General features: G+C 28.5%; 2 protein-coding genes across 2 annotated transcripts; both read right to left on the reverse strand.

Moving 5' to 3' along the window:
* Positions 1 to 9,368: 9,368 nt before the first annotated feature.
* Positions 9,369 to 11,175, reverse strand: LOC111242362 (transcription factor MYB115-like). Its single transcript, XM_022785228.1, has 3 exons — positions 10,814 to 11,175; positions 10,519 to 10,645; positions 9,369 to 9,680 (listed from the first exon to the last, which is right to left on the reverse strand). The coding sequence occupies exons 1-3, from the start codon at positions 11,173 to 11,175 to the stop codon at positions 9,369 to 9,371; spliced, it is 801 nt and encodes a 266-aa protein (XP_022640949.1).
* Positions 11,176 to 13,666: 2,491 nt separating this feature from the next.
* LOC106753171 (transcription factor MYB118-like) lies at positions 13,667 to 16,492 on the reverse strand. The gene is made up of 3 exons (XM_014634992.1): positions 15,909 to 16,492; positions 15,452 to 15,578; positions 13,667 to 14,017 (listed from the first exon to the last, which is right to left on the reverse strand). Exons 1-3 carry the CDS (start codon positions 16,490 to 16,492, stop codon positions 13,667 to 13,669), a joined length of 1,062 nt encoding a protein of 353 aa, XP_014490478.1.
* Positions 16,493 to 17,121: the final 629 nt, after the last annotated feature.

The raw sequence follows: 17,121 nt of genomic DNA on the forward strand, positions 1-17,121 counted from the left end.
TTTGAGATTTCCAGAAAGTTTGAGTTTGAGGAAGAAGAAGATTGCATGGGAAAAGTGGCGTCAGGATTTTCATCTTACCTTAAATACGGCCTCCATTCAGAACGTTCGGCCCACTCCCAGCGTGCCACCTGACTTCCACTTTCTGGGGTTTCACTGCTCTGCTGATACTGCACGGATCACGAAGGAAGGGAATTAAAACTTGGCAGAGTTGGTCTCCCACTTTACCAGGGAAGACCGGACGGCTGACACGTGTATCCCACTAAGGAGGGGTATTAAATGGGGTGTGACATAAGTTAATATCGAAAAACAAAAAATGACTTCGAATGATACTAACCTTATATATAAACTTTACAAAGGATAAAAGATATAAATAATAATAAAATAACTATCTATTAAAAATATATTACAATCACTATTATAGATATAGTCTTTAATTAGTAATGTGGTTGTTATTATATCAAGGACAATGATACTTTGACCATTTTTTCTTAACAACTTTTTGACAACAGGACACGTGTCATTATTTTATTGGTCTGTTTGAATTTATTTTTAAAAAAATATTTAAAACGGACCAATCATAAACTGCCACATATGCGTTGTCAAAAAGTTATCAAAAAAAAGTTGTTAAAAGAAACTTTTTCCTTATATCAAAGCACGAAACATGTCGGAAACGCGTTTTGCAGGAAGTGCTTCTCTCGATAATCTTCCTGTTATCACGAGCGACGTTTTTCATCATGTTTCATCGCGCCTTTTAACAGAATAGCACATGAGCAAGAGAGAGTAGAAAAAGCACTTACAGTGAGAGATAAGCAATCACATACAGCGTCGTCTTCAGCTTCTTCGACTGAGGTGACGGCGGAGAAGATGTCGGTGTTTTCCACATATAAAACCACGGTGCCGTTTGCAAGGGTCGCAATCTTACCAGTCTCCGACGTGATCACTCGCGAGCCGATTTCGAATGGCTCCGTAGAGGTGTCGAGTTATTTGGAGGTGGCGGTGGCGGTGGTGGCGCCGCCAAAGCCGAGGCGGCCGGAGGAGTGGCTTAGCTCTCCTCATTTGGAAATGGTGAACGGAAAGCAGAAACGTAGGGTACAAAGCAAGTGTAACAGTAATTCGCTTAACGGAGATATATGTAGGGTTTAGGGTTTAACAATTAAAATATAAATAATATATGAATATTGATAATTAATTTATATTTATTAATAAACTTAGTTAATAATACTAAATATTTTTGTAATATTCACTAGTACAAAAATCATATTTTATGTACGTTACAATAAAAATATGTTTTAAAGGTTTAAAGCACACGTACGACCATTCACATAGGCCTTGTGCTAAAAACCTTTCCCTTTTTTCATATAAAAAATATCAAAAATATGATTTTTTATAATACTTTTTAATAAAATATTATTTTATAACAAAATAACAATTTATATATTTATAAGTTAAATGTAACAATGAGGAAAAGATAACCACTAGTATAAAAATCATATTTTTGATATTTTTTATATAAAAAAAGAGAAAGGTTTTTAGCACAAGACCTACGCGAATGGTCACACGTGTGCTTTAAACCTTTAAAACATATTTCTATTGTAACGTACAAAACTATGTACGTCATAACTTGTTTTTGTACGTCATAAAATATGATTTTTGTACTAGTGATTTTTCTAAAGTTAATGAACAGTATTAAAATATAATAGCAGTCCTCTTTTTTTTTTTTAAATTAAATTCATCTAAGTTTTTCGATAAGATAATATTTTACATATATATAAGAATTCAGTTAATAAGTTTTTACCGATAGAATTAAACTGATAATTAGATGCACATATTACATTATGTGTTTAACATAGGTAAAATAAAATAAAATTGATTTGAGGGAAAGTAATAGAAAAATTATAAACAACTTTTTTTTTTATCATTTTCAAACATTTTCTTTATTATTGATTAAAGCTACTTGTTTTAATAGTTCTTTGTTTTGTTAACATTACTTTTAATAAATTGTTTATAGTAGATTAAATCGATAAAAGCTATATTAACTGAGTTTTTCATAGAAATGATGGAGTATAAAAATACAATAAATAAAAGAAATATGGAACTATTGTTTTGGACACTCGAAAAAAAAATGTATAACTCAATTCACATAACCATTAAATAATTTTTAACTCAAGTTAAAAATTTTAAATTTTGGATTTATGGTTTTTTTTATATATAATAATTAACTTTATTTTTATTTGATATGAGACTTAGGTCCATACTTGAAATAATTCTAATATTGATGACTTTTTTTTTTGTGATGTGAAGTTTTATCTTGTATTAAAGGACAAAGAGGACGAAGTCATTGCAAAAGACAAATTATTGTTTCATCTTTGCTTTGGATCGGTCTGGATCAGTCCATCTTGAAAATCAACTCAGATTGAACCGTCTCAATCATTAGTCCAGATTGAACCGTCTCAATCATTAGTTGAGTTAAACCGTCTCAACCATTGGCTTAAGACAGTATGAAACAAACCTTATCGACCGCCAAATTGAGTTGGTCCTTCTCTAGCATCAAAGCAGGTCACCATATCTTGACCTTTTGCCCGAATAGACCCAGGCCAACACTTCTTGACCATCAAGTCAGGTTGACCCGTTTCAACCTTTGGCCTTAAGAAACCTTGTCTCAAATTTGGCTAGGTTTTCCATCTGGCCTAACTAATCATCCCAACTTTCGTTCTTGAACAACGTGTCCTGAACTTCAGTTTAAGTTGACTCATCTCGACCTTCGACCTGATTTGATCTAATTTAGGGATGACAAAAATATTCATGCCCACAGGTAGCCACATAAAATTTCTGATGAATAGTTGGTACCCGTGGGTATTACCCACAAGTAGCATATGGTAGGTATTTTAGTACTCGCTTATAAATGGGTTGGGTGCTGGTATTATACTATTCATACCCGTGGGTATTTCCTATCTGCAAAAGATAGAAATAAAAATTTAATTTATATTTTATTAAGCTAAATTTAATTAAAATTAAAAATAATTTAATTTTAATTTTAATTGAATTTATATTATATATATATATATATATATATATATATTTGTTATTTTATTTAAATTTTATTTTAAAAATTTATAAAATATATATTTTTTAAATATTCGTGGGTATCCACATGTATTTTTAAAATATCTGCATATAATTTTTAAATAGATATCCGCATGGGTAGTGAGTGAATTTTTTTTGCGGGTTAGGTAGTGGGTAGGCACTATTTGTGTGCAACCTGATTCGTTTTTATTCTTAATCTAACTTGATTTTTTGTCCAACTTGACCTAAGGCTCAGGTTAGCCCATCTCGATCCTCGATATTAGAGAATTTGTTTCAAATTTTTGTTCGAAATGGCACTTCTCAACCTTTGGTCTTTTATTCGAGACAACCCAACTCGATACATGACCTAAGTTAAATATATTGTTTTCAGGAGTGTCAAAATGGAATGTAACCCGCGAACCGGTTCAATCTAACATGGTTTTGACAAACTAAATTAAATTGACCTGTTTTGCCATTCCTAATTGTTTTTAAAAATTAATTAAAATCTTACAGTGAAATCAAACCTACCTTAATCTTGACCTTACTCCACTTAAAAAAAATATTTTGCGTACTATTTTACCCTTTAATTAAACACTCTCTGAAAAACTTATTATAAATGACTAGAATTAATTCATTAGCTATATGTCTAAGTTGACATCTTTAAGAATAACTCTTGCAATAAAATAAACACATGAGGGAACACACGAGAGGGTAGGAGAGAAAGAGAGAGAAAAGCTAATATTTTAGACACATGACATTTATTCTCAAGTTATTTAAATTCAACAGTGCTTATTGATCCGTTATTCATTATTTTCGTGTAGTTATCACTTATATTAGTTATAACGATTGTATAATATAATAATGTAACTTATATTTAAGTTTATACTCATTTTCAAGTAATAGCCACTCATTTTTGGATAATTATATCATATAACACATTTTAAATATTTATTACTCATTTTTTAGTTGTTCCCTCTTTCAACGTTCCCACTATTTGAGAAGATAATAATCAGAATATAAATTATATTGACAAACAAAAATGACTTTTTTAATAAACATCAATATATTAATTAAACGAGTTAATGATGAATGTATTAGTCATTAATTGAGTCAGTTAGTCTAATATAAGTTAAAAATTTATATATCACTACTTACTCTAAATTTAAAATCAAATTATCTTGCTAAAACACCTAATATCTCATATTTATAACCATTTACGAACACGATATCGATAATATAAAACAATTTTTTAATATCATAACAAGACAAATCCATAAACAATAAAAAATAAAAATATCCCATTTCAGGAAAGCATCATAACAAGACAAATTCACGAAAAATAATTAAAAAAAACCCTCGATTTCATTAAAAAAATAGCAAAAATAAATGAACTCACAAGATTGGCTCATCCATTTTTCAGGACCATCATGCATGATTGATTGAATTATTAGCCATGAGTCATTTAACCACAAACAAACAATGCCAATACCAGTTCACTGCAATTAATGCTAAAAATAAGTTAAACAAAAATAATGAAAAAAACTAATTAATCAACCATGCTATAAAGTTGATAGTTTCTGGTTTACAAAATAATGAAAAAAATTAATTAATCTTAGTGATTTATCATACACGGGTCTAAATAATTCACATATAAAAATTTAAGAGGTTAAATATGTATTTTAATTCTAAATTAAATTATAAATATTTAACACATGAAAAAAAAAATACTATACATGTTCTATGTTGTAAGAAATATTTTATATGAATTTTATAAAGTAAAAGATTAATGGCCTTTGCATAATGGTATGTGTCCCACAAATCTTGTGGTGCATGTGCTGTTATTGGAACACCTAAATTGATTTCTTCTGTTGTACGCATGTGACCACACACTGCTCTTCCCTCTTGTTGGAGTTTTTCTGTATTATAGGCCAAAGGACAATCATCCCCTTTAAGGGACATATTGAGGAACAATAGCCCTTCCAAAAGGACACACCTAGAAAAAGGGGAAAGTAAGTATTGTAGCCCCATGATCATCATAATAATCTGGATTATTTTAGATTAAATTTTAGTGAATTACACTATCAATTAATCATAAATCTTCTAATTAGTTATAATGGTTAATTTTTTTTTACCGCTTCTAATAATCTCATCTCGAGATCTAAAATGATTTAAATATATATATATATATTTTTTTTTTATAATTTAAATGATTTTAAAAATAAAACTTTAAAATTTATAAACACACGAAGTTTAATAGAGAAAACATAAAAGATGAAATATTAATTCAGAAATTTTTTTTCTGAGCAATAACTATTGAAAATTCTTTATATAAAACCTTTATAATAAATCATCGTTTTGAAAATCACATTACTTTTTTTTATGAATTTAATGAATTATTGTCTTCTATTTCTGTTTTTGTCCATGAAATAGAACAATAATCAAAGTTATTTATATTATTATTGACTCTGTATAGTCTTGCTCACGAATATTCTCATATTCATGATACTTTGCAATATCAATTAATATCTAATTTTCACATTTAATGTGTAAATATCTTATTGCTAGGAATGTGGTAAAATGTCTCACATTATAGTCAATGATAAAATAAAAATAAACCTATCTTATAAATTGATTTTGTAAAGTTAAGTTATATATATTTTTTAATAATTAATTATTTTTTTATATATGTATTATTGATATGAAATTTGATATAAAAAATTTTGTTGTAGGAATTGGTATGAATTTTGAAAGGTTTAAATAAAGCTTAAGAATATATGCTTTTAAGTGAATTTTTAATATTTAAAATATTTTCAGATATTTTGTTGCTAATTAATTAAATAATGTGATTACTTATTCTTTGCTTCTCCCATCTTCTCCAATTTGTTCTTTCTTTCTAAAAAAAAAAGTTGAACACGAAGTTACAGAAGATTAAAGAAGAAAAAAATGATAGTAGTGAATTGAATGCGAGAAGATGAAGATAATAATGATTTATTTCACTAAAGACAAAATCAAAGATGAAAACAAAAAATATTTTAAACATTTAATAGAATTAAATTTTTTACTATAAATTTAATTAAAAATACATAAATTTATAAAATACTTAAATTTTAATTAAATTATTTTTAAAATAAATGTTATTATAAATATTAATATATTTATGATTAAGCAAAAGGTGTAAAAACTGCTTCACGCATTGTTTATATTTAGCTTATTTGTTCATCTATATAAACGCGTAGTTGAAAATATTAATAGTTTGGAAAAAAAAGAAATTGATTAAAAAACCGTATAGTCTGACAAAATAATAGTAATAATAAATTAAATAAAAATTCTATTTTTGATTTTGAAACTTTTGATTAAATTGAAACAGTTCTGTACTAATTAATCTACCAATTCAGGGGTTATTCTTGTTGGGTTTTAAGTTTAGGAATATGAACTATGACAAGTTTTGGGCCTAGGCCCAGTATAAAATTAATTGGGTTCGTATATGTATTACGGGGGCGTTGCTTCCTAGACCTCCCCATCTGCTCCCTCCACCTCCCCATGTTTTTACATTTTTTTTATTTACATAAATAACCCTTTTGTTTTACCTTTTTATCCTTTTGTTTTACCTTTTCTTTAATTTTTTTTATTACAAAAATAATATTTTTTTTTCTTTATTTTTTATCCATTTAACCTTTTTACTTTAAATTCTCTTCTTCTCCAGTATCCGATTTGCAGCAAAATTACTTTCTCTTCTTCCACATGCAAATTAACGGATCACGACATCCGTAAACGGAATTCAAGATCCGGTAAAATGGAAGAAAGTTTGAATTAGAATGATGATAAATTGAGTTTGAGAAAACCTAAGATGATGGGTAATGATTTGGTTTTGCCTTGGGGAAGGAAGAAAGAGAGAGATTTAGGTTTGGTTATGTTAATGGTTGGTGCAAATATTCCTTATCATCATCTTTTTTTTTCATCATGGATTTCCTTCTTTTTACGTGTGTGCATTGAAGAGTGAAAGGAAATGATATTAGATTATGATTTCAGATTAAAATAGATAAAAATAAAAATAAATATTTAAATAAGATCAGTTTTGAGGGGGTGGAGGTGGGAGAAGATCTCAAAAGTTTGGAAAGGGGGCTGTAAGCAGAGAGTCGTTGAGGGTTCCTATCATTAAAAATAAAAAAAATTAAAAGGGTAAAAAAGGTAAAGAAAAATGTTATTTTTGTAATAAAAAAATTTGAAAATAATTGAGGAGGTAGAGGAAGAAAATGGGGAGGTGCAGGGAGCAGCACCCGTATTACGGATACTTCTTGGCATGCTACAAAAATTTCTACCAGTACCTTTTTTTTTTTAGTGTAGGGAGTCAAATTTGAATGTTAAAATATTGAGATAAAAATTGTAATATTAATTAGTTTTATTTAGTTTTTTAAAATTATAAGACGAAAGTGGTAGGTTATCATTATTTTTTAAGTTTAGCTCAATATAAATGATTGATCTATAAAAATTAAAATTATGTCCTATTTGTATATTTAATTTTCTTATATATGAGATTGTAAAAAATAGCATAAGAGAGGAAAAATTTGACTTGATTATTTTTGGTTAAAATCATCGGATATTTTTCATGTTTGTATTAAAATTTCAACTCGGTCTTCAAGTTTGAACTTGTTTCAATTGCTTCTTAATTTTCTACAATGTGTAATCCGTTAAATGGACAAAAATGACGTTAAGATGTGTTGATGTGATGCAGGTGACGTGACTAAATTTATTACGTGAAATTAATTTGGTACTTAATTTAATTCATTTATTTGTATTTAATTTATTTCATATAATTAATTTTGGTTAAAACCGAACATTTAGGAATTTGGTGTACATTTTAGATTCATATTTTCATCAGCGATTTAAAGAGGAAGAGAACAAAAGACAAAGGCATTTCATTTGTTTGATCATCGATTTGAAGAGGAATAGGAACGAAAGAGGAACAGTGTTTCGAAACACCTAAGGCACAAAGGTTCACGGTAGTTGAGGTGAGTTTCATTTCTTTGGTGCTTGGGTGTTTCCTTTACGTTTTGGGGATAGGAAATGAGTTTTACGTATAGAAGTTGTGGTTCCCCTGTTTCGTTTTGGTATGTGTAGAAGTTGTGGACCAAGGGTAATATGGTTAATATTTTAGTGGTAACCCCTGTTTGTGAGTTGTTTATGCGTTGTGGTCCCCCTATTTCGTATTGATATGTGTAGATTGTGCGTTGATTGTCCCTTATTAGCATATTTCAATGGTACCAAAGGTAATATTGTTAATATTTTGTGGGCATAATTACAGGTGCAAAATGAGTGACTTACGTTTTGATGTAGTAGTCCACCATAGTGGACACTTTTTAACCAATGAAAATGGCAAACTGATATTTGATGGGAAAATAACACATTGGGACATGTTAATGTGAAGGAGCTTTGGTCTCTTTAGGTGGTGAGTTAATGTTGGAAGATAGGTTAGAATTATTGACTGATGAGCGTAGTGCAATGCATATGCTTAATATAACGTTAAATGGTGTAGTTCATCTATTTGTGGTTCATAATATCGTAGAACCTGAGATGACAAATACGATTGAATGTGTTGAATTGGAGGTAAATGATCAAGAGGCGAAGGATGGTTGCCAAGAGGAAGGAGATGGTGATGCTGAACTGGCAAAAGAGATAGACAAGGATTGCCAAAAGGAAGGAGATGATGATGCTGAACTAGCAAAAGAGGTAGAAGAGGGTGATGCTGAGTTGTAAGAGAGGTGAAAAAGGGTTGACAAGAGGAAGGAGATGGTGATGGTGATGGTGATGTTGAGGTGGAGGAGGTTTGCCAAGAGGAAGGAGATGGTGATACTACAAGAGAGGTTGAGGAGGTGATGGTGATGATTAAACAAATCGTTCGTCTTCAAATCGATGATCAAACAAATGAAATGCCTTTGTCTTTTGTTCTCTTCCTCTTTAAATCGTTGATGAAAATCTCCAATCTGAAATGCACACCAAATCCCTAAATGTTCAATTTTAACCAAAATTAATTCCATGAAATAAATTAAATACAAATAAATGAATTAAATTAAGTTCCAAATTAATTCCAACTAATAAACTCAGCCACATCATTTGCACCACATCAGCACATCTGAAGATTGTTTTTGTTCACTTAACGGAAATGATCTATTTATTACACATTTTAGAAAATTTCCAATTGAGACAACTTCAAACTTGAAGACCTAATTGAGATTTCAGTACAAACACGAGGACCATCTGAGGGTTTTAACCCAATTATTATTCATTTAATTTTTAAATTGTTATACCTAGCTCAACAAAAGAGCTAGCTCATCACAAGTGCATCCAAACACATTTTTATTCTTCTTGTATGAGGGTTTTCTGAAAACTTTTTCTTCAGTTGCAGTGACCCATTTAACATAGGCATGGAGCATTGAGCCTCTGTAGTGAGCTCGGCGGTTCTTGTTGCAGTTTTGGCGTCGAATGGTTGCATTCCACCGGTTCTTGATGTCATTCTCAGTCCTACCACTCAATCTCTTTGCAATCTTTGACCATTTTCTTCCAAATTCTTGATGCCCTCTGATCAAAATCATGTCTTCCTCCAAGCTCCATGATCCCTTCTGCACAATTATTCTCCACATAAATTCAAATCACATCTTTTATATATATATATATATATATATATATATATATATGTATGTATATGTATGTATGTATTAATTATAAGTATGGATATATGCAAATGTACGTATATAAAATATGTGAGACTTTCTTTTAGACATATTCTGTAATTGGGATTACTATCTATAATAAATTATAGAATAGGAAAATAATATTTTAACATATATAATAAATATTTTGTATTTATTTAACAGTATTTTTTAAAAAAAAAATACAAAAATTTACATATTTTATTTTTGAACTGTGTAGAGATAAAATTGTGTTATCGTAGGATTTATCGAATATGATAATTCATATTAAAAATAGAATACAAAAAATGTTTACATGAATTTTCTTACAAAATAATTTTCAGCTTGAATTCGCATAAACGCGATTTTAATTCCTTGAATTTTTCATTTCTCATATTTTTTACAGCAAGTTTGTGTTTTATTTATTACATGGCAATGACCATCATAAAAAGCCATATGTGGTTGAAGAAAAATGGAAGGAGAATAATTGGATAACGGAAGAGAAAGAGGAAAAAGAAAATACATCTAATACGATTAAATAAAATACACTCATTTCTTATAATTTATTTTATAAAAATTTATAAAAAAAATTTCAAAAAATATGAAAAAGTAAGTAAACATAATAAATAGGAAAATGTATTTTTAATATTTTTTATTTTTATTTATGTAATAGTTTGTGATTAGTTCGAATTAATAAAATAATAACACAAAATATATTATAAAAAATTGTTAAAAAAAATTGTTAAAATAAGAATTGAAAGAGAAAAACCCTAATGTTTGGCTGAAGATGGTTTTTCCATCTTTCTCGACATTGCTTCCCAATTCTGCCATGGAGTGATCTTGCAATTTGTGTCCATTTCTTGGGTCCGATTTGACTCACCAATTCCAAAAGAGCTCTACAAAAACCACAAATTCAGTTCAATTAAATATTTTTCAATGATTTTTTTTTTCATAAACTAAAATCGATACATTATACTAAATACTTTTTTTTTTATTTGAGAAAAAACCAATTCTTTTAATAAGAAAAAGAAAAACCAAAACCAAAGAAAACGACAAAGAGATACCTATCTTCTTCAGGAGTCCATTGCCCTTTGATTATGTGATGATTAGCAATGTTGGTATCATTTTTGAGCTTTGCATTTTGATCAGTGTCCCAGTGAAATTCACTCATCATCTCTAATTCACAGTTATTAAAGAGAGAAAAAGGCAATGGTGATGATTTGGAACGTGAAGTTTGAGATGGATGAACCGACATGGTTTTCTGCGAAAATTTACATATGACTGTGTTTTTGTTTGACTCCAACGTCACAGAATGGTGAGAGTGATCATTAGCAAAGCCTCCACAGAAAGGGGTGGTAACAGGGTTGGAATGAGCCTCCATCATAGAGGTAGGGTTGCAAGCAGACATGTTCATGTTCATGTTCATGTTCTTGTTGTGGCATTGAAAAAGGTTGAAGGTGTTGGTGTGGTGAAACATGATGATGATGTTCAGAATGTTTGAGTGAAACAAGGTTTGAATTTGTTGCTGCAAGTGAAACTGTACGTAGAAACAAGTGAATATATATATAGAGAAGAACAAACAGAACTAAGTTTGATGATGATGCAGATGCCAACAAAAAGGAATGAATAATAATCAATTCCTGGTTTTATGTTTTGAAAGAGAGGACAAATTAATCAATCTCAAATAAACTCTTTTAACTGCATGTTTTTGTCTCTTCTGTGCAAATTAAAACTAGGGCTAAAATATATGTTTTTTTTTTCTTTCTCTTAACTGTTTACAAAATTTTTGTTTTATTTTTAAACTAAATATATCTTTATTTTTTTCTTTCATAAAATGAAAATTAACAATGTAAAATATCTTTTTCATTAAATTATATATGGAAATTATATTATACTGTGGAAGTTCTTGGTAGTATGATTAATACTCCACATTTTATATGATTTCGTAAAATATGTGAACAAAATACTTATATGTTTAATTTAAAAATAAAACGTATAATCTTTAAAAATAATCTTTAATATTTTATTTGAGAAGTTGATTTCAGCTGGTAAGAAAGGATTGTTTTAATAAAAAAGCAAAATATTAATTTATTATTATTTTTACGTTACTATAGACTGTAATTAGGTATGATCTTTAATATCTGAGAATTTGTCCGCCCTCAAATATTACAATTTTATCATTCATGTTGGGATTAAATTAACCTTTCAATAATTAAAAATCTTTTAGAAAATTGTAGATTTTACTATCACACAACGTATACAATCTACAATAATTTAATTTTATCTCAAATTAAAATTCATAATTTTGAAAATTAAATTTGACCCACCTAATGTAAATTAAATTGGATTTATATTAAACAATTTTTGAATTTTGAAAATAAAAAATCCAGATGGATAAGTCAAGTTAAGGTGATTGAAGACCAGGTCAAACTAAGTCGGTCCAGATCTAAAGTCGACTTAAGATGAAGATCAAGTCAACTTATAGAACTGATTTTCTCAAGTTGAAGCTCGAACTAAGTCGATCTAGGATGAATGGTCAAGTTGACCTAGGTCGAAGGTCAATATAAAAGATTAAGACAAGTTAGCTTAGGTTAAAGACGAGTTGGTCGAGGTCGTAGTTCGAATCGAGTCAAGTTGTTCCAGGTTGAAGGTCGAGTTCAGTTATCCAGGGTCAGAGTTCAGGTTGAGTCACCCCAAACCAGAGTTCAAGTTGAGTCGGTCAAGATAGGAGTGTGAGTTGTGTTGGCCTAAGTGAAAGGTCAACGGAATGTCGACTGTGTCGATCCGAGTCAACTCAAATCATACCAAGAAGTCGGTCCTGACCGAAGGTCGACCGTGTTAGCCTAAACCGAAGGTAGATCGAGTTTGCCTTGATCGAAGGTCAATCGAGTTGATGTCAGTTGAAAGTCAACCAGGTCGATCTTAGTCGAATGTCAGTTTGAATCGACCGCAACCAAAGGTCGGTCAAATCGACCCCAATTGAAGGTCGATCCAAATCAGCCTTAACCAAAGGTTTACGCGAGTTGACTCCGATAAAAAATCGACTCTAGTTGATCCCGATTGAAGATCCACCCATATCTATTAAACCCAATAGTTAGGTATATTAAATTGATCTCATATAATTTAATTTAATTTACAAAATTAATTTAATCTAATTTAAATTAAATTGAATTTATTTAATCTAGTTCAAATGAAATTATAAATTCAATCCATTTATTAGATATAAATTAAATCTAGAATGGATTTTGGAAAAACCATTATATCAAACCACAATAAACACACAAAAAATATATATTATGTAATGTATGATTAATAAGTCTTAAAAGCAACTTGAATAAAGTTCGCATCTCTAAATAAAACACATTATTTAAGGACATACATAACTAATGGAAGCATCTTTTTGTTTATGTTGGAAAATGTAATGTGTGGTTTTATTAGAATACCACATCTGAATAACTAACAACTTGCACTCAATTTTGTTTCAATAAAAGAATTTCTAAGAAATTTTAAATAATTCACAATTTCATAAAAGTTTAATAATTTTTTAAAGTAATTTTAAAATGTTATATGAGACACTCCAATAGAAAAGTTGCTTTAAGAACCTCTAAACTTCTCATAGTATAAATACTGTATTATATTTAAATTTCCTTGATAAATAATTGCTTGTAATCACAAGCACGTATAGGGATATACGAACTTGATGATGCCTTGATTTTATTTTTAATAACTTTTTATTGTGGATAGAATAATAATATTTTTTTTCATTATATACATATATAGACCAAAATTTGAATAGATAAACGAAGCATTTATATGTCACTGCCACAATAAAAACTTTTCTTCATTAAAAAGATTACTAAATTAGAAATGTAACTGCATAAAAACACATAAAACAAAACATGGTAAAGCAAAAGACATCATATACCCACATTCTTAGCTAAATTGCTATTTCCATCAAGCATGTTATATGAACATTGATCTTTCTTATTACTCTTGCTGACAGATTTCTTCTGAACTCTTGCAGCTTCTTCAGTGACAGTAACCCTTTTGATGTATGCATGGAGCATTGATTCATCGTAATTAGGGTTGTCATTGTTCTTGTTGTTGTTCCTTTTAAAGTCTTGTCGACGCTTGATACCATTCCAATGGTTTTTTATGTTGTTCTCAGTTCTCCCAGGTAATCTTTTTGCAATTTCAGACCATTTGTTTCCAATTTCTTGATGAACTTTCATCAGAATCATGTCTTCTTCCAGGGTCCATGATTCCTTCTGAACAATTTACTTAATTTTCAGAAAGAGTTATGTGATACGTGTTCTTCAAATTATATAGAGAATGAATAGAATAATCGTGTTTTCTTGTTAATTAAATGTGATTAACTTCTATTAATTTGATAATTCACATGGCTTAATGAAGTTGTGTTACATAATCTTTTATAAGAATTTATTTAAGAATGATAAATAAATTTTTAAATACTATGTAAATTCTTCCTTTTATTGAACTAGAAAAGAAATAAAATATTGCACGTGAATGACGTAAACTAAGAAAGGAATTAAATATTTAAATAACATTTTATATAAAAATATTATCATGAATAAAAGTCATATAAGAAATATATTCTTAAATAAAAATACTAATAACGATCAAGAACTGAAAAAAAAAATGTTAATTAAATGATTTCCAAAACCGACTATCATTGACTGCACGTGTAAACTCATTCACTTTGACTCGAAGTTGAAACTAAAAGAGAAAAATACTATGTATATTAACAAAACCAACAAAAGAAATGAAATATTTATGTAAAATTTCATAAAGAAATTATTAAAATAACCTTTATACATAAAATATTATTTATTTGGAAAAATGTGATTTTAGTCCTTTCAAAATCTTAAATTTAGTTTTGGTGCATTCGAAAATTAGAGAGTAAAAATAGGAGAAAATTTTCTTTTTGAACTTTACATATTTTATCCTTAATTAATTTTTATTGAAATACATGATGTATGTAGATATCTACAAACTTCTTATTACAACTAAATTAAATTTTAAAATATAAATATAATTTAGTTATTGTCAAAACTAAATAAAAAATACATATAAATGACAAAACAATTAAGGTTCTAGGGTTAAATTAAATATCTAATTAGCTTATGTATTTTAATAAATGTAATAAAAATTTCAAGTCATATTATCTCTCCCAAACAGTTTAGGTTCTAGGGTTATAGATTACAATAAATTACAAATACATTTATTAAAATTAACTCAATAAAATATCATTTCTATGTAAAAAAAATTAATTTCAAAACTTTTTTCAGTATTGTGAATAAATATATTCGTATTAGTAACATAATATGATTTGAATATAAATAAATAAATTCATAATTCAATTAACTCTATGACACTCATCTCCAATATATACTATGAAGAAAGAGAGAGAACCATCAAATGAACTAATTTAGTTGCATATAATTTTTCAATCTTTGACACTAATTAATATGAATTAATTGAATGTTTGGTATATTTTATTACATAATACATGTCCTATTTTTATATAATTAAGTTTAAACTTTGATGTTATGATTCACAAAAGGATGGAAAACATATATATATATATATATATATATATATATATATATATATATATATATATATATATATATATATATATATGTATATGTATAAGAAATAAAAATGGAAAAAGAAGAAACCTTAATATTTGGCTGAAGATGGTTGTACCATCTTTCTCGACATTGCTTCCCAATCCTTCCGGGTAGAAATTTTGCAATTTGGGTCCATTTCTTCAACCCAAATTCATTCACCAATTCCACAAGACTACTGTAAAAAACAACGAACTTTAATTAATTAAAATTCATGATTTTCTATCATTAAAAAAGTCTTAAATGAACTCAAAGTTGATCCTCTCAATACAATTTCTTTGTCTTTTTAGTAAACAAACACAAAAAAAAAAAAATCATAACCAAACACTCACACAAAACTTTGTGGTCCCATAATTAATAACTTTTCACTAAATTTATATTTAACCAATAATTATTGACTTGTTTTTGCATTGTCAAACATAAAAGAAAAACAAAGACTACAAAATTTCAAACATAAATAAATCTAAATAAACACAAGATTACAAATTATGTTTATATTTATTTATACCTGTCCTCTTGAGGAGTCCACCACCCTTTGATTATGAGATCATTAGTATTTTTTTTCATTTTTATCTTTTGATTACTTTCCCATTTGTATTGAGTGATATTAGGAAGAGAAAGACATGAAGGTGAGTTGGAAGAAGAAGAAGCATGAGATGGATGAATCATGGTTTTTTGAGAGAAATCCCATATGACTTTGCCATCATGTTGGCCATGCAAAACATTGTTGTTGTTTGGTGGTGGCAACATCATAGGGTGGTGGTGATGGGAAACATTGGCAAAACCTCCTAGGGAAGACCCTAAAGAAGGTGTTAACATCCCACAAAAAGGGGTTGTGGTGGGTTTTAAAGGACCCTCAAACAAAAAATTAGGGTTTTGGGTAGGTACCCCAAAGGTATGATCTTGAATATGGTGGAAAATGTTGTTGGGGTGAAACATGATGGGTGGTGGTGGTGGTGATGGTGGAATCAAAATAGGGCTTTGTGAGGGAAACATGGTTTGGATTTGTGGCATCATGTTAGGGTTTGTAGGAAAATGAGTTGAAAGGAATGGGTGTTGTAGTTGCCCTTGGAAACTTGGATCAAACTCCATGCAGAAAAGCTTAGTGACTTATGGAAAAGAGAGGTAGGAGAGCAGGTAGAATATGTTGAATGTGATGTGGGGGAATACTATCTTATAATTATTGATTTTGGTTTTGAGAATGTTGAGAAATTATAAAGGATATCCTTGTTAAATGAAAATATACACATAAAAGAATAATTGGAAAAATTAATAAATGTATTTTTGAAATTGTAAAACAATAAATTAAAAAGAATACAAAATTAAAGAATACATGTTATTGGAAATCTTACATTGATTAGAGATAAAGTCAAATTAGAGTATGATGATAGTGTAATTCTCATCTTACAAACTAGTTTATGAGATTAAATTAGATTTAAAATTCATTGTATAATATGGTTTTAAAGTTAAAAGTTATAGTCTATCTTAACTAAATTTGATGTTTGTTGTATTTATTATTAGATCCGCTATGGAATTGTTAATTAATTTTTAGTTTCACGCAAGCTAATATTAATGAATAAGGTTACCTTTAAAAACTATTTCTTAGTGAATGTTAAATATTATTTTTATTAGACGCAACAAATTTGTAAAATAAGATTTATATTGATAATTTATTTTACTTATAAAGTGATTTTTAACATTTTTTTCTCACATCAAGCACT

The sequence above is a fragment of the Vigna radiata genome, chromosome 1, assembly GCF_000741045.1.
Source record: "Vigna radiata var. radiata cultivar VC1973A chromosome 1, Vradiata_ver6, whole genome shotgun sequence".
In the NCBI taxonomy this organism is placed as follows: domain Eukaryota; kingdom Viridiplantae; phylum Streptophyta; class Magnoliopsida; order Fabales; family Fabaceae; genus Vigna; species Vigna radiata.

Coding starts and splice junctions, on each gene's coding strand:
- LOC111242362 (XM_022785228.1), bottom strand. CDS start 11,175: ATGAACATGAACATGAACATGTCTGCTTGCAACCCTACCTCTATGATG. Junction 10,646..10,813: donor TGGACTCCTGAAGAAGATAG/GTATCTCTTTGT, acceptor TGGTTTTTGTAG/AGCTCTTTTGGAATTGGTGA. Junction 9,681..10,518: donor ATCTTCAGCCAAACATTAGG/GTTTTTCTCTTT, acceptor ATAATTGTGCAG/AAGGGATCATGGAGCTTGGA.
- LOC106753171 (XM_014634992.1), bottom strand. CDS start 16,492: ATGGAGTTTGATCCAAGTTTCCAAGGGCAACTACAACACCCATTCCTT. Junction 15,579..15,908: donor TGGACTCCTCAAGAGGACAG/GTATAAATAAAT, acceptor TGTTTTTTACAG/TAGTCTTGTGGAATTGGTGA. Junction 14,018..15,451: donor ATCTTCAGCCAAATATTAAG/GTTTCTTCTTTT, acceptor TAAATTGTTCAG/AAGGAATCATGGACCCTGGA.